The sequence below is a fragment of the Sardina pilchardus genome, chromosome 17 (genome assembly GCF_963854185.1).
Source record: "Sardina pilchardus chromosome 17, fSarPil1.1, whole genome shotgun sequence".
Taxonomy (NCBI): Eukaryota; Metazoa; Chordata; class Actinopteri; order Clupeiformes; family Clupeidae; genus Sardina; species Sardina pilchardus.
The window spans coordinates 9,607,384-9,632,383 of NC_085010.1; the positions used below are offsets into that span (position 1 = coordinate 9,607,384).

The following is a 25,000-nucleotide window of genomic DNA, read 5'->3' on the forward strand; positions in this document are numbered from 1 at the left end:
TATATTGGTGATGAAACAATTAAGAGGCTTGATGTCTCGGAATACCAGTTTAATAGCCTTCTTTTCGTTTAACATGGAGATGCTTCACAAAACAGTTCTCCGGCATTCATTAACATAACACACACTTCTCTAACGCTCGCACTTCACGTTGTTCTAACCACAACACTTCCTGCTTACGTTTTATAGGTACCCCGTTCCAATGAGCCCCTAAATAAAGAAGAGGTCCAGCACTTTTACTCGCTCGCTTCATCTCTGCTTGTTTTTGTCGTGCGCGCAAAATACCGGAAAATGTTGCTGTTCTCATATTGCGTGAGACTAAAACAATTATTCATTAGGCATTTATTTTAGTCGAATAAATTCTTAACAAACATTATTCGATATTCGATTATTCATTAACATCCCTACACTGAACTAAAGGCATCAGGGCAACAAACACGACATTGAGGACAGATTTGTGCAGCTCTGCTGAAGGTTAAACCTTATCACACTCAGCTGGCAGTGAATAGAGTAAACTTTGTTCAGCAGATAAATATTTCGGTCAACTTCCGTGTTCGGCTTTTCCTCATACATTTCATTTCTCTCTTTGTCTATATTTGCCACCAACCCCACCACCCCCTCTCTCTCACACTCTCTCTCTCTCTCTCAAACACACACACACAAAATGTATCAAGGTCACTATACAAACACCAGGTACAAGGCTGTGATAACCCCCCCCCCCCAAATGATGCTCAAGGTTGATAAATACACAGACACGTGTACAACACAAACACACACGGCATTGGTGTGTGTGTGTGTGTGTAGGACTAGAGTACTGTTTGATCCGAGGGAAAAATAGAATGTAAATGCAAATGTTTGTTTATGTTATTAATACAGATATGAATAAAACTAAGACTATGCAAACCATGTGTACGAGACTCTGTTTGTGTGTGTGTGCGTGTGTGTGTGTGTGTGTGTGAATGTGAATGTGAAAGTGTGTGTGTGTGTGACTGACCAGGAGTACGCTGGTCCTCAGGTGAGACTCAGGTGACCTGAAGAGGAAGCGGCCACAGGTCTCCAGGAGGGTGCAGGCCATCTCGATGTGGTGATGGGAGAAATCAGACAGCAGCATCTGCAGAGGGACCACACACACACACACACACACACACACACACACACACACACACACACACACACACACACACGGTTCAGCATAAGCAATGCCCTGCTATGACCCCTAGTGCAAGTAAAAAAAGTATGTTTGGCAAGTCGCTGGCCCAAAGTTGGCATACAACTTGTTTTTTTGTGCACCAACTCAATCCATCAATGGTCATCATAAACCCATCAAAATGATTCATACCAGGAGTGTACGGAGAGATTGTGTGTGTGTGTGTGTGTGTGTGTGTGTGTGTGGACAGCGGACCTTCAGGCAGTGCAGCGTGTCCGTTTTGGAGAACATCTTGAACTTGGCCAGCTCTCCGATGAACCTGACGGTCTTGTTCTTGGTCTCGATGTTGATCTGGTCCTTCTTGCGGATCTGAAACGCACCAACATCTTGATAAGATACTTGATAAAAAAGCGCTGCATCTTATCTTGTTGACTGTTGTTGTTGTTGTTGTGTTTTAACCCCACTCCTTTTAAAGGAAAGACCCTTCCGGTATTTAAAGGCAGGCTTTTGCTTTTGTTTTTGTTTTTGAGAGCGTGTTTGTCCACGTCTGTGGGAGCGCATGTGTCTTTGTCTGTGACGGTGTGACGACAAGCACTAAGTCATGTCTCCTTTCAGCATGCAACTCTGTTCAGAGTGCAATGTTGTTGACAGTGATAACGAGGTGTCTGGATAAGAGTGTGTGTGACAGCGCTGGTGTGAAACGATGACAGACATCACAAGTGTGAGTGTGTGTCACTGGGCACTTCAGTGTCATCATCCTACTCCTCTATGGAATACAGTACTTAATACAGTAATTTAGACCTGTTATTAGCCGCACTGTGTATAAGCCACAGGACAGTGTTTTATACAAGTTAAACACACTCAAGATTAATACCATATTAACTGCCCCCGTGTATTAACCTCATAGCTGAAGAAATTTTGACTAAATCTATGTATAAGCAGCGGCTAATAGTTGATCTTCCTAGGTTGTCATACATTTGAACCTAAACTATTCAGTTCGCTACCATGTGGCCACACCATGCCATTACACCACTAAGCGAAACACATAAACGGCTCTGGAATTCCGACGGTGTTACGGATCACTCCCAAATGTTTGTTTCTTCCTTGGGTCATGTCTGACCTTCCCTGAAAATTTCATAGAATTCTATCCATTACTTTTTGAGTTATCTTGCTAACAAACAGACAGACAGACAGACGCCGGTCCCCGATGAAAACATAACCTCCTTGGCGGAGGTAATTATAGTAGTGACTAATTCTAGATAATATTCATAGCAAGCGTGAAAATAAAGTTATGTAACATGTTAGTGACTGTTTAGGCAGCTCATGCTATAGTGTGTTCATGCGTCTGGGAAGTGGGAAGGTTCCCACTTCTAAACTCCCCACTTCTGAGGTGTGAGCGTTCACTATGTTGAGTGACTTCAAAACATTCTCCTGGGAGCTCTTCCAAAAGTTCCCAGTTCAGCTGTGACACGCACTCCCTCCTCAACTCTACAATTCTCCCACTTCCCAATGAGCGCACCATAAAGTGTGACTCAGGCACTAATGGTACTTATGGGAGACTGATAACAGATAACATTGTTTGGAAGAAATGAAAGATATGGTTCTATTCAGAGTTACTATAAGATGATAACAGTGACGGTGTTGAGTAGCATGGTTGACACTGTGCACTTTAAAAAGAGCTGGGTGGGGGGGGGGGGGGGGGGGATGTTACTTCTGGCAGCGGTGAACATTTGTGGCTGACTTTTTTTGTTGTTGCTGATATTTTAAATCTACATATTATGTGTGTAAAAGATGTCTTACTGTTCATAAACTGCAAACAAAATGGCAAGCAGCATAGGGAATGGCCACACTCTTTTGCCTCGGCCTGCTCCGTGATTTACAAGCACTGTTAACACTACAATAAAAAGGTTTCGTTTAAGAGCTCAGTGCACTGCTGCCATCTTGCCTCACGCCTCACCAGAAGTCCTCTGCCTCTGCTTGCTGAATTCAAACACACTTGGGTCGTTCGTCTCAGCGTTTCATAGTAAACACCTCGGGCCATGCTGAGTCCTAGTATGATGTTATGTCATGCAACACTTGTAAAGTCTGTTGTAGTTTTTAGAAGAGATGGTATCAATGTTGGTGGGGAGCACCATGCAAATACACACACACACACACGGAGCCTGAGGTAATGCACAACAACGAGATGCTTTGTCTTCCTCTCACACACACACACACACTCACATGGAATCTGAAGTCTCCTTTGAGCATAGAGCACAGGTCCTCAGCCACGTCTGACATGCAGGGGTGCAGAGTGGCCACCAGGCGAGAGTAGAACGGCAGCAGGTCCAGCCTGGAGAACACACACACACACACACACACACACAGTTCAGCAGACGTTTTATCGTCGAGTCGACTTAAACATCTACAGTATTCTGATCCCATTAGAAATCTGTTGCGATACCATTCACCCATTAAACAATGCTTTTGTGCTCAATACTGTGCTCGTCACCGAATGGCACAAACTACAACCACATAACTATACTATAGCAAAGTGCATTACATGGGAGCATTTTCAATCACAGCCTTCATACTGGAGGCGGATACTAACAGTGGATCAACAGCACCACCTGCTGGTGTATGTCATAACACATCTTCGTGCACTAATAAATCAAGTTTTTTGATGTGTCTGTGTGTCTGTGTGTGTGTGTGTGTGTGTGTGTGTGTGTGTGTGTGTGTGTGTGTGTGTGTGTGAGTGTGTGTGTGTGCGCGTGTGTGCGAGAGAGACAGAGAAAGAATGTCCCTGTGTTGCTGGAGAAAGCACCTTTGTCTGGGGACAGTGAAGAGCGCCCGGACCAGTTTCCTGCGATTGGATTTCGTGTTCATGTTCATACAGAAATCCATGGCAGCCTAATAAACAGGAAAAAACACACACACACACATACACAATTACAATCACATCGATACCTAGCACAATGCTTCCTCTTTTCATTGAACAAACTGAGAAGTGTGAGAATGTATGAGAATGTGCATGTTTGTGTGAGAGAGAGAGAGAGTATGCATATCATATGAGAATGAGATAGTGAGTGAAAGTGTGTGTGTGTGTGTGTGTGTGTGTGTGTGTGTATGTGTGTGTGTGTGTGTGTGTGTGTGTGTGTACTTGCACTTGCCTTGTCTATCAGGTCCCTGTTGACACAGTTAGGCATCTGCTGGATGAAGGCATCTACGATGAGCTTCAGGTGGGAGCCGGTGCTGGCCTCTTCATCCTCTTGTTCTACACACACACACACACACATACACGAGGGTTGAAACACAGAGGTGCACACACATTCGAAAAAACAAACAAAAGAACAATATGCACTCACGTACGCGCACACACACACACACACACACAGACATACGTTGCAACACAAAGCTGCATACACATTCGAAGAAAAAAAAAAAAAAAAAAAAATACATATGTGCACACACACGCGCACACACACTTAATTCATCCACTAAGCTTTCTATACTCAGTAATGTCAGTCTTAGTTCTAAGACCAGAGTGTGATGATCTGAGTGTGGGGTGCCGCTGGGTGCCGTTCTTGGCTGGACTGTGTCCTTCGCTTGACCTCTGACAGTCTCACCTGATGACCTCACTGACCTTTCCAGTGAACTCTCACCTTTCTTTGAACCTAATCTGTCACCTAAAAAAGACATCACACACATGCATTCACCATCACCCTTGTGGAATAAAACAATAAGACAATCACCGTAGGGTCACAAAGTTACTATGACAAACTCTAATTTGGAATCAAATTATACAGTACAGAAATAATGAATAATAAATATAACCATTTTCAAAAGGTAATTTTTTCATGGATTGTTTGTGTGCATGTGTCTGTCGTGTGTGTGTGTGTGTGTGTGTGTGTGTACCTTGCTCGTCCAGTAGCTTCTTGGCGAGCTCCTCGTTCTCCACCTCGTCTGTGGGCTCCAACTCCAGGGGGTCATCAGCGATGTCCAGAGCCTCCAGCTCCAACTCCAGCTCCTCTGTACTGGTGGCCTCTTTACTCTCCTTAGCTTCTTTATCTGGAACACACACACACACACACACACACACACACACACACACACACACACACACACACACACACACATTACAACAGATTCTACTCCTACTCTTAACAAACTTTTCCAGCTTTTCCAGGAACCTTCCCAGTTCTCAGCCGAATGAACACACCATCAGCTCTAACAGTAACTCCGATGTGTGTTTTGGATCTCCTAAAGAACAAGTGTGTGTTGCATCTACACATCTAGTGATGGACATAGTGTGTGTATCGGATACAGTATACACACACACACACACACACACACACACACACACAATTAGTTTAAAATGATGTACACAAAATGGAAGTTAACTCGTACACACACTTAATTCATGAAATCTTGGTGCACACACACAAAAAAATGTTGCACACATACTATGCATACACACACACCTTTGGCGTCATCTCCAACTTTGGCCTGGCCACTCTTGTCGTTGTCCTTGAAGAGGATGGCAGGGACGAAGGCCTTGAGGTCCACCAGGTTCTCGTAGAAGTTTCTAGCATCCTCGTCCTCCCAGATGCCCCCCTCCAGGTCGTACTCGCCGGGCTTGCCTGGGGTGAAGATGTCGATGCCTGGGCCGTGCTCTGATGGGACGGACACACACAGACACACACACACACCACAAAGATTGCCTTTAAAAAATCTATCTGACCCAGGTATTGACATGGAACAGGAAGTGTGTGTGCAAGTGTGTGTGAACTAATATGTAGAGATGTGATGTCTCCTTTGAATAAGAGAGAGAGAGAGAGACAGACAGACACTCATGAAGAGTGATGGCGAACAGTCAGTACATATGTGTGTGTGTGTGTGTGTACGTTTGAGATTCAATGAGAAAAGCGAGACAGCAGCATGACTGTTGAAGTTGGTTGGAAAGTGTGTGTGTGTGTGTGTGTGTGTGTGTGTGTGTGTGTGTGTGTGTGTGTGTGTGTGTGTGTGTCGAAAGAGCCAGAAACTAAGTCTGAGGTTATTTGCGAGGTGTCTGCCAGCCAGTCTATGTTATGTTAACAAGCGAGCTTCCCACCACTGGCCTCAAATTACTGCTCAACACATTGAATGCCATGCTGCTTCTGGAGGCTTTGTCCCAGAGTGCCCGGAATCTAGATCATTGTTGACGACTTTTGGACAGTCACGGTATAGTCAATGTTATAGCTATGAACACATACGATAGCTCATTTGAAAGGTGAGACTTTAACATCTCAGTGGGTACAAACCACGTGCCTCTGTTCCTGAGAAATCCCAAGGCTAAACTGGCTAGTTTTCATCAAAGTCACCGTTTCTTTTCTAGAAATAAAGATATTGCGTATTACATGAAATATGCCTACTAAGTTTCCGGGAAGTGATCAAGTGAGACATGATGAGACTGCCACCTAGTGATATACCCATGAAAACGGCCTGGTTTTGATCTGATGTGCATGCGTCACTGATTCGACCCAAAGCAGCAACCATCAGAAGCTTAGCTTAGAATGTTTTGAGTTATGATAAAATGCCCCGATAAAATGTCCAGATCGGTCGTTCTCATGAGTTTTCGATCGTCATCTATCTCAGCTCTATTAATCATAGTCCCCAAAATCGCACATAATGTTTGCTAGTGTCTATTTTCGTAACAAAATAGTTACAAAGTCAAAGACGCAATATTGCGTTTTTGGCACTCAACACGTGGGAACTAAAAACACAATATTGCGTTTTTGCCACTCAATGTGTTAATGGCAAAGTGCTGATGCGTGCGTGTGTGTGTGTGTGTGCATATACACAGTACCTTCCTGCACGGACTTGTCTATGGGCAGCTCAGGCATGTTCTCGTCCAGCAGGTCGGCCAGGGTCAGGGTGTTGGCCAGCAGCTTCTGGTAGGAGGTGGCGAACTCCTCATACTGCTTGTGGCGGTCCTCACTCAGCTCCCCCTTGGAGTGCAGGATGCGCCTGGAGCGAGGAAAGAGCACGGCAGCAGTGTGAGACTTACATCGTACACACACACACGCACACAAATGACTATTGCTCATAAACTGCAAACAAAATGGCAAACAACATAGGCAAATGGCCACAATCTTTTGCCTCTGCTTGCTGAATTTAGACACACACTCTTTATGTCATGCAACACTTCTGTGTTGTCGGTGAGGGCACAAAGTGAGCAGCAGAGGAATAGAGAGGGTTAAGAGGGTCCTTGCCACCTCTGTTTCAAGAGTTAAAACTGAGGTGGCAAGGTGGAAGAATTATGCTATCAAATGATTTGCATACCATCATTTTCCAACTATTAGCCACAGCTTATACATTGATTTTGTTGTATTGCATTTAATATGGTATAAATACGGTTTTGTTTCTTTTAACTTGCATTAAACACTTTCCTGCGGCATATACAAATGCGGCTAATACAACGGAAATTACTGTAATGCGCATGTTATATTTACTAACGTTAAGCTTAAGATTTAGCTTAAAAGTGTAGACAGGCTGAGGCATAAAAATAACACCACACAAATGTTTTCAATATACCTAGCATATGAAAACAAAAACAAAGCCTTATTAATGGCTTTTTGTTTAGCTACTGTATAGTATTTGTCCATGGAAATAGATAGCGATAAGAAATTGGAACAAATTTCGAGACCTATAGGAGCCATGTTAGCTCGACACCACTGAAGAACCATTAACAGAACCAGGGGTCCAGACTCACCGGTTCTGCCGCTCGATGTTCTGCAGCTCGCGGTGGTCCTTCTTCAGGTGCTTGGTGAGCGAGGTGAAGTACTCGCGCAGGAGGTTCTGGAAGGGCTGCTGCTTCTCCGCGCCGATGATCTCGCTGGGCGGGAACGCCAGGCCGAACTTGTCGGTGGCGGCCTTGACGCGGCGCGGCGCCAGCCCGGCGATGTCGTCGCCGCAGTGCTTGCAGAAGCTGATCACCACGGAGACGTGCGTGTGCGTCTCGCGGTCGGCGCCGGTGATGCCCTTGAGCTGCTCGTAGATGAGCGACAGGCCCTCCTTGTCGGTGAAGAGCGCCACGGCGGTGAGCTCGGCGATGAAGCGCAGGTCGGTGCGCAGCTTGCTGACGTTGGGCGCCTTCTCCTCGCGCCGCGCGTCCAGGTGCTTCCTCCACGCCTGCAGCAGCAGCGGCGCGAACTCGGCGTAGCGCTGGTGGAACAGCGAGCAGATGCGCACGGCGCAGCTGACGTCCGACAGCTTGAGCTTGGCCTCCACCAGCGAGCTGACCGCCTCGCCGATGTACTTGCTGAGGTTGAGGCCGGCGAAGTCGTGCGCCAGCGCCTCGCGCTGCTGCTCGGTCAGCGTGCGCAGCTTCTTCACGAACGCCGTGTTCTTCTTCAGGCTGGAGTCCAGGCGGCCGAAGAAGGCCTCCTCGGGACGGGAGTCCGGCGCCGTCTGGTTGCGGGCGCGCAGCTCCTTGCGCGTCTGGTGGCGCTCCCAGGCCTCCTGGTGCAGCTGCTGCGCCTCCTCCGTCTCCCTACAGGGGGCGAAAGACAACGGAGAGGAGAGGAGAGGTGAACAGTCAGTCAGTCAGTCAGGAGAAGAAGAAGAATCATCATATCCAACAACCATCCAAATGGAATGACCACTATGGGCACTGACAAGCAATCCCTGTGTGTGTGTGTGTGTGTGTGTGTGTGTGTGTGTGTGTGTGTGTGTGTGTGTGTGCACTGTGCACAGGGCTATGTGGGGCCACACTGTTGATTTGAAGTGGAAGCATAAACAGCATTAACTCTGTGTGTGTGTGTGTGTGTGAGTGTGTCTGAGTGTGTGTATCGTGTGTGCGTACGTTTGTGTGTTTGTGAGCGTGCATCCAATCAACTTTGAAGAGGCGGAATGATGCCTTTGAGACAGCAATTTGCATAAATGTAACAGTGAGCGCTTGACAAGCTGAGCGCTTTGCTTATTTGCTCACAAACTGTGCAGTTCTTTTTACGGCTACCTTTAATGAATTGTTTACCCACTTATTCATTGATCCACACAGAAAAAAAGATTGATAGTAATTCTTTGCCCATGCAGGGGGAAGGGGTGGAAAGGGGATGACTTCAGATAAGCAAGTAGGAAAGGGGCTGGCTGGCATATAACAAAATCAATTGTTGCCATCTATTCCAGACTGTTCCATACTGAACTAGGCTACTTGACTAAACACGACGCCTACAGGCCTCATCATAGTGGAATAGTAGAAGAGTGATTCTCATCAGTAGGGTTAGGATCAGCAGTTAAGGTCTAATCTTCTTCTTCTCTCTATTCAAATAGGGAGAATACCTTTTCACACACTCATGACTCTACTATCGTATTGACTGTTAACTGCTCTGATTTCACATCCTCTCTCGATCCTTCAGCTCATTGCCTAGCTTAAGTGCCTAATATGTTTCACTGTTCACACAAGGCTGATAGTAACACACCCCATTTTCAACGCATGCATAAACAATGGCTGACCGGTGAATCTTTTGGATTGTAGCCTCACCCACCTATTGGGATAGAAACAGTGTGGAATTCAACAACTAAAATGTGTCTACATTTTAGAATGTGTATATCTACCAGCCACTGACAGACAATTGTCCAGCCAGTAGACTAAATATTTTGCCACTTTCATATCCTACCAGCATTTGTCTGATGGCTGGTGCTAATTTCAACCCCTGGAAATAAAGCTACAGTTTGGTATGTTTTCACCTCAGCAAGATCTTAACTAACAGTTGTTCGCACACCCTCAAGATCAATAGTTCCCAGCTTGGAACAGAACAGAAAGTTCATTGACAGGTCAAATAAACCAAACACAACTCCGCTTCAGCTACAGAGGGTTAAAATAAAGTCCAGATAACGGTGTCCTTCAGTGAAGTGTGACACTCCCTTAAATCTGTTCACTGTACACACTGCACCTAGCCTGGCCACACCCACCTAAATCTCCTCTCAGTCTCAGGGAGATACCAGTCTGGTTTGGAGAGACGGGTGCGCACATCCAAAAAAGTGTTTAAACAGGTGCCAAACAAAAAACGTGTCAAAGAGTAAGGGTGATGGTCTGCACAGTGCACACTGTAATGGCGCCAAAAAATTCTTTATTAGTTAAAAGGCAACGTTTCGATCAACAGATCTTCCATCAGGCCTGAAACAGGCAACAGGTAAAATCCTAAACCAAGGTGTCTCAATCAATCTCAAGTGAACCCATGTACCCATGTTTTTCACCTCTGTCTTCTGAAATGTACCTTCCATTCCAGTAATGTTAAATCCCTTGCCTGCCTACATCAGGCTTATTGAATTGAACAAGATCAGGAACATTGACTGCAGTCGGTTGTCCCAACACAGGTGCTTCTCAACATGCCTCCTCAAGGGGCGTTCCCACTGATCTATAACACTCGATAGACTATCCCATAGTTGCCGCCCCATCATTCTTTATGTAGATCAGTGAGGATCGAGGCCCGAAGAGCGAGGGAGGATGTATAAAAGCCCAAATGAGAGGGACCCACAGTATCAGAATAGTTGATATGTAATGCATTCAAGAATGTGATGAGAGTGAGGCTGTGTGAGTGTTTGCAAATACTGCACTTTGGCAAGCTTGTGGGGCATAAGCAAGACAGTTTTAGTGAAAGTGTGTCACTTACTTGAGTAGAGCTGCCTCTTCCTCTCGCTGTCTCTTGGCTTCCTCCTCCTGCTTCCTCTTCTCCTCTTCCTCCAGCAGCCTTTTCTCCTCTTCCTCCTTTTTCTTCTGTTCCTCTTCAGCTTTCAGCTTCTCCTCCTCTTTCTTCTTACGCTCCTTTTCTTCCTTCTTTCTCTTCTCGTCCTCAATCCTTCTCCTTTTCTCCTCTGCTGCTTTCCCTCCATCTTTCTTTCCTGCTTTGGGCTCATCTTTCGCCTTTTCCCGCGAGGAGGTGGGACGACGGTCACCCTCTCTCTCTTTGTCTTTATCCTTGTTACTGTTCCCTGGCTCCTTGTCTTCCATGTTTACGGACTTCTTACGTTCAGCAGGCATTCTGGAAAAATGTGTTACCAGTCAGTAAGTTAAGATATCGGACTTTAGCAGCTACCTCATGTATGTTCGTTTATTAACGTAACTCACTTCAAACTGCTGAATGATCACTAGCCTTGCATTTTTGCTAGTCTTAAAAATGTCAAAAGATTAACGTTACCTTTGTAAATAACGTTATATTGAGATCTCTAAACAATAATTGAGACAATAATTGATAGCCATTCAAATTATAATTAGTCATGTCCGTGTGATAACATCTCAGGTTTGCCTAAAACGACAGCTCACAGCTGTCAGCTGAAATACGAAGTCTTGTCGTTATGACTGCTGGCTCGCGAGACATTCTAATCAGAAAGTTGGACGTTCAACATTCAAGCTAAGCTAGCTAGTGTACAAGTTAACACGTACGTAGCTGATCGCGTCGCACACAGTCTCTTTGTTTGTTAACTTTAAAAGCTTTAGGGTAAATAATGCTATTGCATTTCGGTTAACTTTTCCAACGACTAAAACCATCTTGTCAACACAAGTTAGCTAGCGTAATAAGCTAATAGCCACATTATTATCGCTAGCCTTACTGACATGCTAACGAACATTGACTAGCCAGCTAGCGATAAGTTAGCTCAGTGAGTTAGCTCTACCTGGCCAGGAAGGGGATAACTTTGTTTGCACGAGAAACATTATAATTCTTAGTTGAACCAAAAAATAAATAAACGTTGAAATAATACAATATATCCGGTAGAATTAGTCAAGGTATTAAATGATGAACGATGAAAATAACGAGTCGACACAGGCCGCCTTGAACTGAGGAGATGCAATAAACAAACAGAAGAATACCTAAAAACTCTGTTATTCTCATGCTTCTGGGTTCTCTAAAACATCAACATTGTAGACCAATACTAGCCTTTTAGTCTAACGAGCGCTGTGATGCAAATTATTAGTAAATATGACAAGATTACCTTGGTTTTATCTGCTTCTACATGGAGTTTGTTTGGTAGGCAAAATGTTCTTCCCTGTCGCGCATCGCGCAGTAGCAGGACCCTGAATTTGGAGGGCTGGTTTAACGCCTGAATGAAATGCTATAGTTATTCTGCATAATAACAAGTGCTTAAGCTTACAATAAATTCTAAGGTTTGAAATAGTTGTCTTCGCGTTGTCATCACATATTTGGTATAACATTGTGTAAACATCATTGCACTGTTGGTTGAGAAGGCGATAAATCCACATTTGGGCGCGTTTCTTCCAACCAGCCTGACTACAGTAACATGTGAACCTCGATCCTTATCATTGATATGCTCGGTTTTTCACCTTTTGCAATGAGTTAAGTTGGGCGAATGGAAATAACTGAAATGCTGACATGAAACAGATTCTGCTAATTACCAAAACTGCATGAGTATTGGTTTGAATACACTAAAGACACACATGTTTGTAAAACATCATCTATCACATCATCTGACAACATCTCTGTCACAGGCATGACACTCTTCACATCACACCCTTGGCTGCTTTCAACCTTGTGGTTGTTTTTCTGCAGCGCATGCGAGCATAGATGCTCGCTAACTTTCTCACCACAAAAAGCAAATTCAGCATTCAAGTTTTATTCCACATATATATTAATATTATAATATGATGGTTACTCAGCTCTGTTACTGTGCAAGGAAGAGATTAATAAAGCTATAGAATACATATATTACATACATAGAACGTGCTATGCAGAGTGACATTTTAGTAGGCCTAATGGGCCCAGATTATGTTTTGTTTACTTTAAAGTGATTTTTGCGACTTGAAAATATATTAGGCTATGTTGAGAATAGCATCCTCAACTAGGTTTTATTAGACATTTATTTTTGTTGGTTGGTTTGTTTGTTTGTTTGTATTTCAGAATATCACTGGAAGTCCCACAAGTTATGCTTAGACTTTAAAAAAATACGCAATGATGAATGCCATCATACCACATCCTCATCTGTGGACATTTCTCAAGGACAAGCCAGAGAAAAACGTCACACCACCACGAGGGATCGTTCTCATGGCAACAATGGTAAGGGTTGCCTACCTTCTAGCTAGTTTTAGTCGTCGTCAAAAATGTTTTTTGTCTGCCAATGCTAACTCGTAAAAACGTGTGAGTCAGTGTAAAGTTGATGTTTCTGAGATGAAAGCTTCCTGTCCCAAATGATGTGTCTGAGTGACAGGACAGTCCACAACAATGTTTATTATGATCTCCAACAGCCAGCGCATGCAGGAAGTGACGAAAACAGCACGGTTGTACATGGAATGAGGGACTTGCGAGCTAGCCGTCAAGCTAATTATCTGATCAACTATTCTGGATAAATGTAAAATTCGGTGTCTATTTTTAGCCTCAAAGTTCGTTTCCCGCTTACATACAGCTAAGAATATCTACATGGAAGTCGGAAAGATCATATCCATCAGGGGATCTATGGGCTGAGCATTACCATATATAGGCCTTGGAAAAAGGCATTTGAAGTTGCAGATCCAAAATGTAAACAAGAGATTCTCAACCGCCAGAACAGCACAGTGGAGGACGAAGCAGGACAGCTGTCACCATGTCGTCCCCAGAGCAAATCATTGCCATTATTATGGACGACAAGACGTATAACGTCAGTAAAACTAAGCTTATTGAAAAAAGTGATTACTTTCGTGCACTGTACAGTTCGGGGATGCGCGAGTCAGGTGAGGACTCCGTTGAGCTACAGGGACTGAGTGTCCTAGGTCTGGAACTGGTCCTGGAATTTATCAACACTTCCAAAGTCAAAGTTGTTAACGAGACACTCGAGGATTTGATTGAAACCGCTTCTTTTTTGCAAGTGAGCTCAATCTTGAAACTGCTGCTGTCGGAAATCCGACAGGATAACTGCGTGGAGTTGTACAATCTCTCCGAGGTTTACGGGACATATGATTTGCGAAATGCATGCCTTAAATACATGAGTTGGTACTACCATCCGATGGTCCGGCGACCCGAGTTTACAGCTTTGCCAGCTCCACTGCGAGAACAAGTCAAGGAAATGCGCATGAAGGGTACGGCTACTCTGGTCGCCATCGGAGATTTTATTGGTACTTGTATGGATATGACAGACCAGGACGAGCCGTGGTCCATGCTACGTTATGGAGAAGTCGAACAGCGATGGAAGCCGCTCTCCAACAACTTGCCCCATGATATGGTGAACGTGAGAGGATACGGCTCTGCTGTTTTGGACAACTATTTATTCATCGTAGGTGGATACAGGGTTACGAGTCAGGAGATCTCCGCAGCACACTGCTACAACCCCTGCAGGAACGAGTGGACTCACGTGACGCCCCTGAACCAGAAAAGGTTTGCTTGCCTTGACATCCAAGTGTCCCTTAAAACCAAAACATGGTTTTGCCTGCGTAAGGAGTGCTTGACATCTTTCTGTGTTTATGTACTGCTTTGTCAGGTCAAACTTCAAGCTCCTGTCCGTGAGAGGCAAACTGTATGCAGTTGGGGGCCAGTGTTTGGGCACTGTGGAGTGTTACAGCCCAGACCAGGATTGGTGGACGTGTGTATCCTCGCTGCCCGAGCCCTTGGCAGAGTTCTCGGCCTGTGAATGCCAGGGAATGATCTATGTCATGGGCGGCTACACTGCCAGAGGTCTGCATCATTTACACTACACGCTGTGCCACTGAAATAAGTCATGAATGGGCTTTAGGCTAAACTGTCAGTCAGTCATGTTTACAACAAAAGATAGGCAACATCATACGTTTTCATCTAAAGATAGTCATCACATGTTTTCATCAGTAGACATTATGTTTTCATAAAAAAAATAGGCAATATCATATGATGTCATCAAAACACAGACACCATCATACAGTATGTTCTTATCGAAAGATAGGCACCATCGCATGTTTCCGTGAAGGAGTGCAGAGGTCATGTTTTCAAAAGAGAATAGTCCACACTCGTTTCTGTTAGAGTAGTCATGAATGACAGAGCAACAATGAAGAGACTCTTGTTTTCTGATCTTGCACTAGAGCCTGTTATCTTAGTCATAGAATCAGTTGTGTCTCTGAGAGGTCTGTTTTTGGGCGGTGGTAGTATAGTGGTTAAGGAGCTGGGCTAACGTAAAGTAGCCTGAAAGTTGTTGATTCAATTCCTAGCTTCAACTGTTTCCACAGCTTGCCCTTGAGCAAGGCAAGTTACTCTGGGGACAGTGTAATCCCTTATAATATAGTTGACTGACTGTCACTTTGGTTGTAAGCTGTAAGTCACTTGTGACTTGTCACTAGTTGTAAGTCACTTTGAACAAAAAGTGTCTGCTAAATGTAATGTAGTGTCATGTCATGTCCTTCAGCCATTTCCCATGAGTGGGCCACCACAGGTTGCTCTTTGACCTCTGACCTCCTCAGTAATCACTCAGGCCTCTTCCTCACTGCTCTCCTATAAACAGATGTACTCCTCCATTTTGCTCTCTGCTGCTCATGTCTCATCATGATTCCCAGGCTGTGTGGTTGAGCAGATCTAAAAAACTTGAAAAAAAGGCTTCAGGCTGAAACGTTGTTTTAATAAATGACTGGCATCAGAAAAAGAGTGTGCGGTCTCCTTCAGTTCATCTAATGTACGGTTGAGCAGATCTGCCACCCCTGTAGGCCTCTACTACTTTTAAACACAATCGGCTCAGTAACCTACTGTTATATATTTTTTCCCCTCCAGAATATATTTTGTGAGTTGTTTTGGAAAAACACCAGATAACAAACCTTAACATACAGCCTAACTTGAAATATCATGACCACCAGTGAGCATGATGCAATACCAGGGGTCTTCTTCAGTCAGTCAGTCAGTCAGTACGTCTCCACAGTTTCCTCACAGCAAGCGTCTCTCTTGCCTCTTGTTTTTGCTGACAGACAGGAACACCAGCGTGCTGCGCTACTGCCCGACCTCTGACACCTGGAGCGTGATGGACACCTGCTCGGTGCACGTGCGGAAGCAGCAGATGCTGTCGGTGGAGGACACCATCTACCTGGTGGGGGGGTACACCCACGAGCTGGAGACCTGGCGGAGGAGGCCCAACCAGACAGAGGACGTGCTCACGGTGAGGGACGGCGTGTGTGTGTGTGTTTGTGTGTGTGCTAACAGTGAAGAACAACGCAGTGGAGCACATGGTGGTCATATTGTTTTGATCTGTTTTACAGATCTATGTTGATTTTAAGAAAAGTGATCGGTGAGGGATGACGTAGGTGTGTGTGTGTGTGTGTGTGTGTGTGTGTGTGTGTGTGTGTGTGTGCGTGCGTGCGTGTGTGTGCATACTGCTGACATTGAGGGACAGCGCAGCAGAGTGCCTGGTGGCCATGTTGTTTTCATCTTTTGATTTAAAGAAAAGTAATGTATAATGTTTTACAATGTTGTTCTATTTTCTTGTACTATGCTGCTAAGTAGGGAAGTCACTTTAAGTGACCACCTAAGGGGTACCGTTTCTCATTGTTTAAATTTTTTATATGATTTTTTTAAAAGTTAAAACGTCTATTTGTCACTTACAGTGTAGCAAACATCACAACCCCATGCACTAGCTGCCTTTGCCCTGGATACACTATAAAAAACATGGCCTCTGTGGACAGCCCAGGCTCCAAAAATGGCAACAAAAACAACCTGGGTCAACCTGGGCCATGAAACATAACAAACTGTTCCAACAAATCACCAACGTGATGCGCGTTTAGGAGAGTTTCAGTTGCACGGGAGGGAGGGGGAGGGAGTAGCGAGCTAGCTCTCTGTTTTGTTTGAACGTCAACAGAAGTGACATTAGCCAGCATTACTTAGGGTGCTTTAATAGTATGTTTACCAAGCCATTGCTTTGACTGTTTGTTGTCTATCAGGCCACTTTTTGAGCAGTGTTCCTGTGCTGGACAGCGTTCCTGATTATTTTTCTCAAGCACATTCCCATTGATATTGGGCATCATTGTTTTTACCATTTTGATCCTACAGTATGAAAATGACCAAAAAACACAACCTCCTCCTTCAAGCCCATCATTATATGTGGAGAGCTCAAATATTGGTCTAACATTAATAACATAAAGTACTGGTATGTAAAGAAAAAATAATGATTGATACCAAATACCTACAAAACAAGCCGAAAAAACCTTATCTGATTTGACGCGGAATGACCCACAAACCCCTCTCTCTTCTCTGTGCATGTAATAAACCCAGTCTGATACTGTTAGCCTAGCCTAGCTTAGCACTATTCACTGGACCAGTTATGTAATAACTAGCCTATAGCTAGATAAACCATCTAAAAAGGGAGGGTAAATACGCTCATTTCCCCCAAAACATTGTTGTGTTGCTTTAGAGAGAGCCCTGCTGCCTGTTATTAGCACCAGAGTACTCTAATTAGGTGCTGTTGTGGTGCAGCACTGGGCCAGCTTCAGGACAGAGTCGATAGAACGACTGAGTGACAGAACCAGTGTAATTAGATGTAGCAGCAGGCACAGCACTGAGTGCCCTCCCTTTTAGCTCAGTCTGCAGCAGCCTGCCAAGTACTCAGCCATGATCAGCCTGAGGCACCTTGTTCTCCAGCACAGCTACAGCACCAGGGGAGCGTTGTAATGTAAAGCAGGGCTGGGAATTCTCACCAGGCACCGCACCGTGCCTGAATTCACGTGTGGGCAAGGCCACTTAAGATTTGAAAATAGGTAATGATACATGTATATAATGGGCGATAACTTCAGTCATGTCATTTCTCTTTTGCGTTAAAACAACACTAAAGCACTTTTTCTCTGTCACACGCACACTATTTGTTTATCCAGCAAATAACATGTCCACAGACAAGGTGCAGACATGTTGCATAATTTTATGAAAGTATGGTGTATTGCGACATCAAAGCAAGTCAAATTTGTAGTTTCTTATGTCTCATTTAATCGAACTACAGATACACCACCCGATCTGGTAAACTTAAATAGTGCGGCTATTGCCAATAGAGGGCCGCGAAGTGAAAGCATAAGTGCTGTTCACCCTGTTACGAGTTGATGAACTGCTGAAATGATTTTGGATTAAGGTACGAAAAACTCTTTAGTGTTGCTTTAGACCCTGGTAAAGTAACACGGGGCATAACGCTGGTGTGACAGATTTTACATGGACCTTGTACTACTAGTGGTCAGTTTTTGGCTACGGCACTAAATAAGCTGCGGTCAGTATATTTCACTCTGGCGCCGGCCCTTCACTTCGTAAGTCTCCTCACTCCTGCAGAGATTTATGGGGCCGGAGTTGAAGGCCCTCCACAGCAGGTGCTGGAGCTGGCCAGCTAAAGAGCCTCAGAGTGCTCCCTCTGTCACCAGTGGACTTTTATTCCCACGCCTCTATGTCACCGAGTCGCTGACTAGCTGTCTGGCTGTCTGTCCGGCTGGTGTGTGCGTGTGTGTGTGCGTGTGTGCGCGTGCGTGCGCGCGTGTGTGTGTCCGTCCGTCCGTCCGTCCTCCAGGTGCAGTCGTACAACGTGACGACGGGCGAGTGGCTGCAGCTGAAGGAGAACACCTCCAAGTCGGGCCTGAACCTGACGTGCGTGCTGCACAACGACGGCGTCTACATCATGAGCCGCGACGTCAGCCTGCCCACCAGCCTGGAGCACCGCGTCTTCCTCAAGTACAACGTCTTCTCCGACGCCTGGGAGGCCTTCCGCCGCTTCCCCGCGCTCGGCCAGAACATGCTCATCTGCTCCCTCTACCTGCCCAATGTGCTGTGAGGCCCCTGCACCTGCCGGAGCCCGGGAGACAGGTTTTTGCACAGGACCCCTATTGGGGGAGGTCAAGGGTCAGAGGTCGAGAGTTCAAAGGTTACAGGTCAGGGTGTTGCGGCTTGCCGCGGGGGGTTCACGCGGTCCCTGTTTTGCTCGTGCGAGGGGGAGACCAGATGGCGTGTCCACATTTGGAATGGCCTGAGTCAGGAAGCAGCTTGTTGTCATGAGTGGAGTGACCAACAACACACACACACACACACACACACACATATTTATATACACACACACACACACACACACACACACACACACACACACACACACACACACACACACACACACACACACATACACACATACATACACACACACACACACACACACACACACACACACACACACACCCCACAGTTAAAAGTAACAGCTAGGAGATTTGCAGCACAAGTGTGTTAATTATTACAAGGCTACAACAGTAAGCACAGCAGTGGGAGTTCCCTGCCAAAAGTCTAAAAGTAACAGCTTTTGAGTATGAAACACACATGTGTGCATTACAACACTCTCCTAATAGCACACTACAGGGGCGAGCTGCCCTGTTTAAAAGTAACAGCTTCTTGAGTAGTTGTGTGCATTACTATTATTAGTCCTGAACAGCATACACAACAGCAGCGCTGTCCTGTTGAAAAATAACAGCTCTGAATACAAAACACTAAATATGTGTTGTGTGCGTAATAAGTATAATCCTGAAGTGAATGAAAACAACTGCATTTATAACCAGGAATGGCACAAGAGGCTTTCAGGGGCAGGATGTGAGGTATACACACACAAGCTGCAGGGAGAGGCCATAGGGGGCCTTTGTGACATGACATGACTTGACCTGCATTCAAAAAAATCAAAACAAAAATCACATCACAGCATGTATTTATATGATAACATACAGTGCCTGCGATTGTGTGTTGTTAACTAAAAAAGAAAGAATAGATATTGTGGGGAGCGTGCCTGCGTGATGACCACTGCTAGTTCAGTGGTGGGGATTCCCGTGACAGAAACGAGTCTTACAGCACTAACTCAATGCTTGAATACGCGTCGGCGACCGAAACACTAAACATGTTGATGCCTTGAATCCTTTCCGTTTTATGTTTGGAGGGTATTTACTACAAAAGAGGAGAGAACTTCCTTGTTTGTTGTTTACTCATATTTGAAGTTGGATCAGACTTCTATATATTGTTTTTTTAAATATTATTATTATTGTTGTTGTTGTTGTTTTGTTGTTTTGTTGTTTATGTGAATATAGCAAAAAAAGCCTGCATGTTGTTCCTTCCCTTTGTAATCACAGATGTATAGTGCCTGAATGCTGGTCGAGAAGATTTGCACAAATGAAATACATGAACAAAAGCACCTGACCAAAATTGTTCTCCATTTTGTTTTACTATTATAATTATTATTATTATTATTATCATTATTATTATTATTATTATCCCATATACCACAGAAGGAACAGCAGGGTGTTTTGTTTGAAACTGTAGGCTAATCAAGGATGAAAGAGAAGCTACTGTACCATTTCTTAGGCTGCCATTTGAAGATTGCAATGATTGCGTGTGTGCGCGTGCGTGTGTGCGTGCATGCATGTGTGTGTGTGTGTGTGTGTTACTTTTTTTCCAAGTGTGGTGAAAGCTCTGTATGTGCAGTACTTTATATGAACTAAAACTGAAGGTATGCTGTGTTATGGATTCCTTTGATTCGTTGAGACTACCCATAGTTGCCTTGACAACATACACAAAATAAAGATGACAATATTCAGGAATACCTTTTGTATTGTTTCATTGGAAAACCTAGTTATTAGTAGTAATATGTGCAACACTTTTTCTATGTCTCTACATACTCCAAAGGATGTATGTCTTTTAGTAATTTTGAAGACAATATCTCTGCATACTATAGAGGATGTACGTCTTCTTTTTTTTTGTTATTTTGAAGACATTTACAAATATCTACAGTACAAACAGCAGTTTCAGTGTACCTTCTAAATGTTTCATTTACCCTAAAACGGCAAGAGAACCAATGTGTTTTTTAGATGTTTTTTCTTAGTTCTTACGGGTACACTTTACATCCTGATGGGGCTTCTGGATGGCGAGCGGTGATTGGCCCCTGATGACCGCCGCGTGGTGGCGCTATGCCGCTTCTTGCTGTTGGGAGCTTTCCTCCCGTCGGACGGCGGCGTCCGTGGCTGTTTCATCCTCTCGTCTCGTGAGTCCGCTGCGGGGGAGGCGGCGGTGGGACGGGTCAGTTCTTCGCCTCCCGCCTCCGCACTCCGGAGGAAGTCCACGTCTACGGAGAACACCAGCTGGCCGTACTCGGTGTAGTCGGCGACGTTGCACCTGCCGGCGATGTCGCTGGCGCTGTCGGTGTACGCCACCGGCGATACGCAGCGCACAAACTCCTCGCTCTGGAAGCTCACCGTCGTCCACTCCTTGTTGCCGAGGCCCGGTACGAACGACCCGTCGCATTTCAGCCAATCAGGAGCCGAGGTTTCATTTCCCCATGTGGTAGAGGAAGGCTGAGCTTCCTTGTTTGGCGTGGCGTGGGTGGTGACGTCTGGCCTCCTCAGACTGCGCCTCAGGGCCTTGGGTGGGATGGTGCACTGGATGGGGGTGGATGATTTGGGTGGGATAGTGCAGCGGGCTGGAGTGGATGCTTTGGGTGGAGTGGAGGTCTGGGGTCTGGGGGACTCTCTGGGCAGGGCATCCCACTGCAGGTAGGCCTGATAGACAGACAGACAGGCAGACAGACAGACGGATAGATAGATAGATAGATAGATAGTTTATTGATCCCCAATGGGAAATTCAAGGTCACAGTAGCTTAAAGGAACACTTCACCGTTTTTTTTTTTTTTTCATATTAAACTATGTTATTCCCTTAACATAGATGAGTTGATACATACCTCTCACGTTTCAATGCGTGCACTCACTGGCTCTGGTGCGCGGCACAACTTTGATAGCACTTAGCTATCCCAGTTCATTCATTAGGATCCAAACAGATATGAAGGTAGAAGCGACCAAACACCTCCATGTTTTCCCTATTAAAATACAGTTACTCGAGTAGTCACACGACCAAGTATGGTGAGACAAAATAAAACATGGTGCATTTCTAAGCAGGTAAGAGGGATAACTAGGACTATATTGTGTGGCGGAATAACAATTGGAGCACCTAGACTCCAATATCCTCACTCCAAGGTGAAACTGAAAGTGCAAGAGTGAGGATATTACTGCACCAAACATATAGTCATCCCTCTTACCTGCTTTGAAATGCACCAATTTTTTTTTTTGTCTCACCATACTTGGTCTGTATTTCAATAGGAAAAACATGGAAGTGTTTGGTCGCTTCTAACTTCATCTCTGTTTGGAGGTGGAGAGTGCATCTTATGGTAGCTGAAGGGCCGGGGGCTGTGATTCAGTTTGAGGTGTGTGTGCAGGTGATAGTGCACCTTATGGTAGCTGAAGGATCCACATGAATGTACTGAGGATTGGCACTGTGATTCAGTATGAGGTGTGTGCAGGTGATAGTGCACCTTATGGTAGCTGAGGGGCCGGTGTGTGTGTGCAGGTGATAGTGCACCTTATGGTAGCTGACGGGCCGGGGGCTGTGATTCAGGATGAGGTGTGTGTGTGCAGGTGTGTGTGCAGGTGGTAGTGCACCTTATGGTAGCTGAAGGGCCGGGTGCTGCCCGTGATCCGCTGGTGCAGCTCAGGAATACTCGTGGACAGCACCTGCAGGTTGTGCTTGGTCAGCGGCTTCTCCTCTGTGTTGGACAGACGGACGGACACGGTGTAGGTCTGTGAGAGGGGAGAGGCCATGGCGGCATTCCCTGTGTAGAAAATTGAAGCAAAAACAGTCAGTAAGTAAAGTAAGTAAAATGTATAGAGCACATTTAAACACCGCTTTCACTGACCAAAGTCCTGTACGGAATAAAATAAAGCAAAAAAAGCAGACAGACACAGATCAACAATAGCAATAGAAGACATGTAAAGAGTTAGAGAGAGCTAGGTCAGACTTTTACAATTTACAATCACATGTAGCATTTCTAAAGATCCCAAGATTATGTACATTTTAGTAATCCATAAAAAGATTCTGTAATTCATTTTTAAGATGCATGATATAGTACTGTTTAACTTTACATAGCTACCTGGTGAATCTGTTGTAGAGGAGAGGTCATCTGCTAGGTAGAAGATGAACCTCATTTGATAGCTCTCTCTCCAAGGTGAAATCTCCATGTTTTATAAAGAATGATTTGGGTGTTTTGAATTCATACAAACATGTTACCTCCTGTTTAGTTGGTCTCCATGGCGACAGGTTAGTAAGGGTTCTTTCATAGATACAGAGTAGATTCTACATTCCGTTCTATTTTGGGTTCTTTAGAACTTTCTTCGTTATGACCTCGGCAGTAGTCCAACCAAACCTTCTATCACGGTGGCTGTTTGCTTTATTTAGAACTAACCACTTGTGATCAAATCAGCTAAAACTAATATCATTAACAAGTCTCAATGTGGTCTATGGGGTAAATGGGGTCAAAAGCTGAGAGTTCCAATGTGAACCCTTTGAGGATTTTATTCTGCATGAAAATAGACTTCTCCTCTCATAGAGACTATTAACGACCGTAAACTGCCATGAAGACTTTCCATGGAGAAAGCAGGAGAAAGGTTGAATGAATGAATGAATGAATAAAAACAGAGTCCCAGCATCTATTTAATCACCTTCTAAATACCACCTTGAGCCACTGGGAGGCGCCATTCCTCAACTTTACAAATCTCTATTTCCCCTATCAGTCCTCCCTTTGGGCTGACATACATTATATCACTCTTCCAATCACACACAAACACAGCACAAGGCCACTATGCACCCACTCCATCTCAGAGGAGAAAATGGCATGACAGAGAGCTGCGTGGTGCTGTAGCCTCTGGTGGCCTGTTACAATCACCCAGGTCTATTAAGCTACTTCTGGCAACGTTGAAGCAATCAATGTTGTTGATTGGCTATCGGCCCATTCAGGGCAGTTTTCTTTTTATTCGCGTTGACGTGATGAGAGAGCGAGAGAAAATCAATGAAGGCTGTTGGTGAGCTGATCAATCCCAGACAGACACACACTTTCTCTCTCTCTCTCTCTCTCTCTCTCTCTCTCTCTCTCTCTCTCTCTCTCTCTCTCTCTCTCTCTCTCTCTGGGGAGATCTGTCTCTACTCCAGTGCGGTTCTGGCCGACCCGATCCACATCATGGCCAGACCCGCTCCAGAATCATTGAACGTCATCTTGGAATCCGAGACGATCACGATCCCGATTCCCCACGGCCCCTCCACCACAGGAAAAGCTGCGAAGCCCCAAAACACTAGACTGCTATAGGGGCATGCCAGCTAACAGCTCAATAGTCATCACTCAATAGGTTAGATGCTATTCACTCACACACACTCACAGTCACTACCCATTGGTGTGCCGCCTGAGTCATGATTCAGCTCCTGCTGTGAGTCACAGTGGGGCATGTAGACTGGCATTGACATGGGCATGAATTGGGCTGCGCGGTGGCGGGGGAGGTGGGGTGAGGGCATTAGAACTTGAAGTACCACCCTTGGTTCTGTGTTGTTATTACCACCCCACAGTGGTCCTAGAACAGTGCGTCATCATAATAAGAGTGACATGGACATTAACCGTGACGTGCACTTGTCAGTGAATTCTGTCACCACGGTTATGTCAGTCATGGAGAAGAGAGTCACACTAACACACATTGAGCCATCTACAGATATCGAGATAGACACACATAGATAGAAGCATACAGTATGTACAGTCATTTCCTGTGCATTAGCCACATTGTGTGTACAGTATATGCCCCAGGACAGTATATTATGCAAGTTAGAAGAAACAAACATTTGATAGCATATTAACTGCCCCCGTGTATTAACCTCATGAGAAATTGAGCAAAATCAATGTATAAACTGTGGCTAATATTTGGGAAATTACGGCATAAAAAAGGTTTGGGTGGGATAAACCTTGTTTATATGAACCTTGTTTTTGTTCATTTTCTAGCTTGTGTTATGTTATGGACTGAGTCCGAAATAATAGTCTGAAATAGAATAAATCTATAAATAAAGTTTGAGATGTTGATGGTGTACTGTAGATGGACAGAGTCTGAAAAAA

At 44.9% G+C, this 25,000-nt stretch overlaps 3 protein-coding genes across 11 annotated transcripts in view; 1 reads left to right on the plus strand and 2 right to left on the minus strand.

Annotated features, from left to right (window-relative positions):
* The window catches only part of upf2 (UPF2 regulator of nonsense mediated mRNA decay), a 29,587-nt gene extending 17,368 nt beyond the window's left edge, over positions 1 to 12,219 (minus strand). For all 8 annotated transcript variants that reach the window (XM_062517747.1, XM_062517745.1, XM_062517746.1 and 5 more), the window contains exons 1-11: positions 12,095 to 12,219; positions 10,777 to 11,145; positions 7,875 to 8,654; positions 6,969 to 7,129; positions 5,605 to 5,796; positions 5,039 to 5,191; positions 4,294 to 4,397; positions 3,948 to 4,033; positions 3,368 to 3,476; positions 1,400 to 1,513; positions 992 to 1,108 (exon numbers count right to left, since the gene is read on the minus strand). In XM_062517747.1, the coding sequence (XP_062373731.1) occupies positions 992 to 1,108; positions 1,400 to 1,513; positions 3,368 to 3,476; positions 3,948 to 4,033; positions 4,294 to 4,397; positions 5,039 to 5,191; positions 5,605 to 5,796; positions 6,969 to 7,129; positions 7,875 to 8,654; positions 10,777 to 11,144 (2,184 nt within the window). In that variant the 5' untranslated portion in view covers position 11,145; positions 12,095 to 12,219. The remainder of the gene's footprint in view (positions 1 to 991; positions 1,109 to 1,399; positions 1,514 to 3,367; positions 3,477 to 3,947; positions 4,034 to 4,293; positions 4,398 to 5,038; positions 5,192 to 5,604; positions 5,797 to 6,968; positions 7,130 to 7,874; positions 8,655 to 10,776; positions 11,146 to 12,094) is intronic.
* Positions 12,220 to 13,127: 908 nt separating this feature from the next.
* On the plus strand, positions 13,128 to 20,621 carry klhl42 (kelch-like family, member 42). Of its 2 annotated transcripts, XM_062518555.1 has the most exons (5): positions 13,128 to 13,173; positions 13,362 to 14,463; positions 14,567 to 14,760; positions 16,008 to 16,195; positions 18,572 to 20,621. In XM_062518555.1, the coding sequence occupies exons 2-5, from the start codon at positions 13,697 to 13,699 to the stop codon at positions 18,830 to 18,832; spliced, it is 1,410 nt and encodes a 469-aa protein (XP_062374539.1). In that variant the 5' UTR covers positions 13,128 to 13,173; positions 13,362 to 13,696; the 3' UTR covers positions 18,833 to 20,621. The 2 variants fall into 2 exon arrangements, with proteins under 2 accessions (XP_062374539.1, XP_062374538.1); XM_062518554.1 differs by having other exon boundaries at positions 13,165 to 14,463.
* On the minus strand, positions 20,621 to 23,099 carry LOC134062525 (uncharacterized). Its single transcript, XM_062518556.1, has 3 exons — positions 23,003 to 23,099; positions 22,515 to 22,684; positions 20,621 to 21,581 (listed from the first exon to the last, which is right to left on the minus strand). Exons 1-3 carry the CDS (start codon positions 23,088 to 23,090, stop codon positions 20,925 to 20,927), a joined length of 915 nt encoding a protein of 304 aa, XP_062374540.1. The 5' UTR covers positions 23,091 to 23,099; the 3' UTR covers positions 20,621 to 20,924.
* Between the last annotated feature and the right edge of the window lie 1,901 nt (positions 23,100 to 25,000).

Excerpts from the sequence above, each read along its gene's own strand:
- LOC134062525 (XM_062518556.1), bottom strand. The coding sequence starts at position 23,090 with ATGGAGATTTCACCTTGGAGAGAGAGCTATCAAATGAGGTTCATCTTC. Across the intron at positions 22,685-23,002 it reads CTCTACAACAGATTCACCAG|GGAATGCCGCCATGGCCTCT; the intron begins GTAGCTATGTAA and ends TTTTCTACACAG. Across the intron at positions 21,582-22,514 it reads GGCCCTTCAGCTACCATAAG|GCCTACCTGCAGTGGGATGC; the intron begins GTGCACTACCAC and ends TCTGTCTATCAG.
- klhl42 (XM_062518555.1), top strand. The coding sequence starts at position 13,697 with ATGTCGTCCCCAGAGCAAATCATTGCCATTATTATGGACGACAAGACG. Across the intron at positions 14,761-16,007 it reads GGGCGGCTACACTGCCAGAG|ACAGGAACACCAGCGTGCTG; the intron begins GTCTGCATCATT and ends TTTTGCTGACAG. Across the intron at positions 16,196-18,571 it reads AGACAGAGGACGTGCTCACG|GTGCAGTCGTACAACGTGAC; the intron begins GTGAGGGACGGC and ends TCCGTCCTCCAG.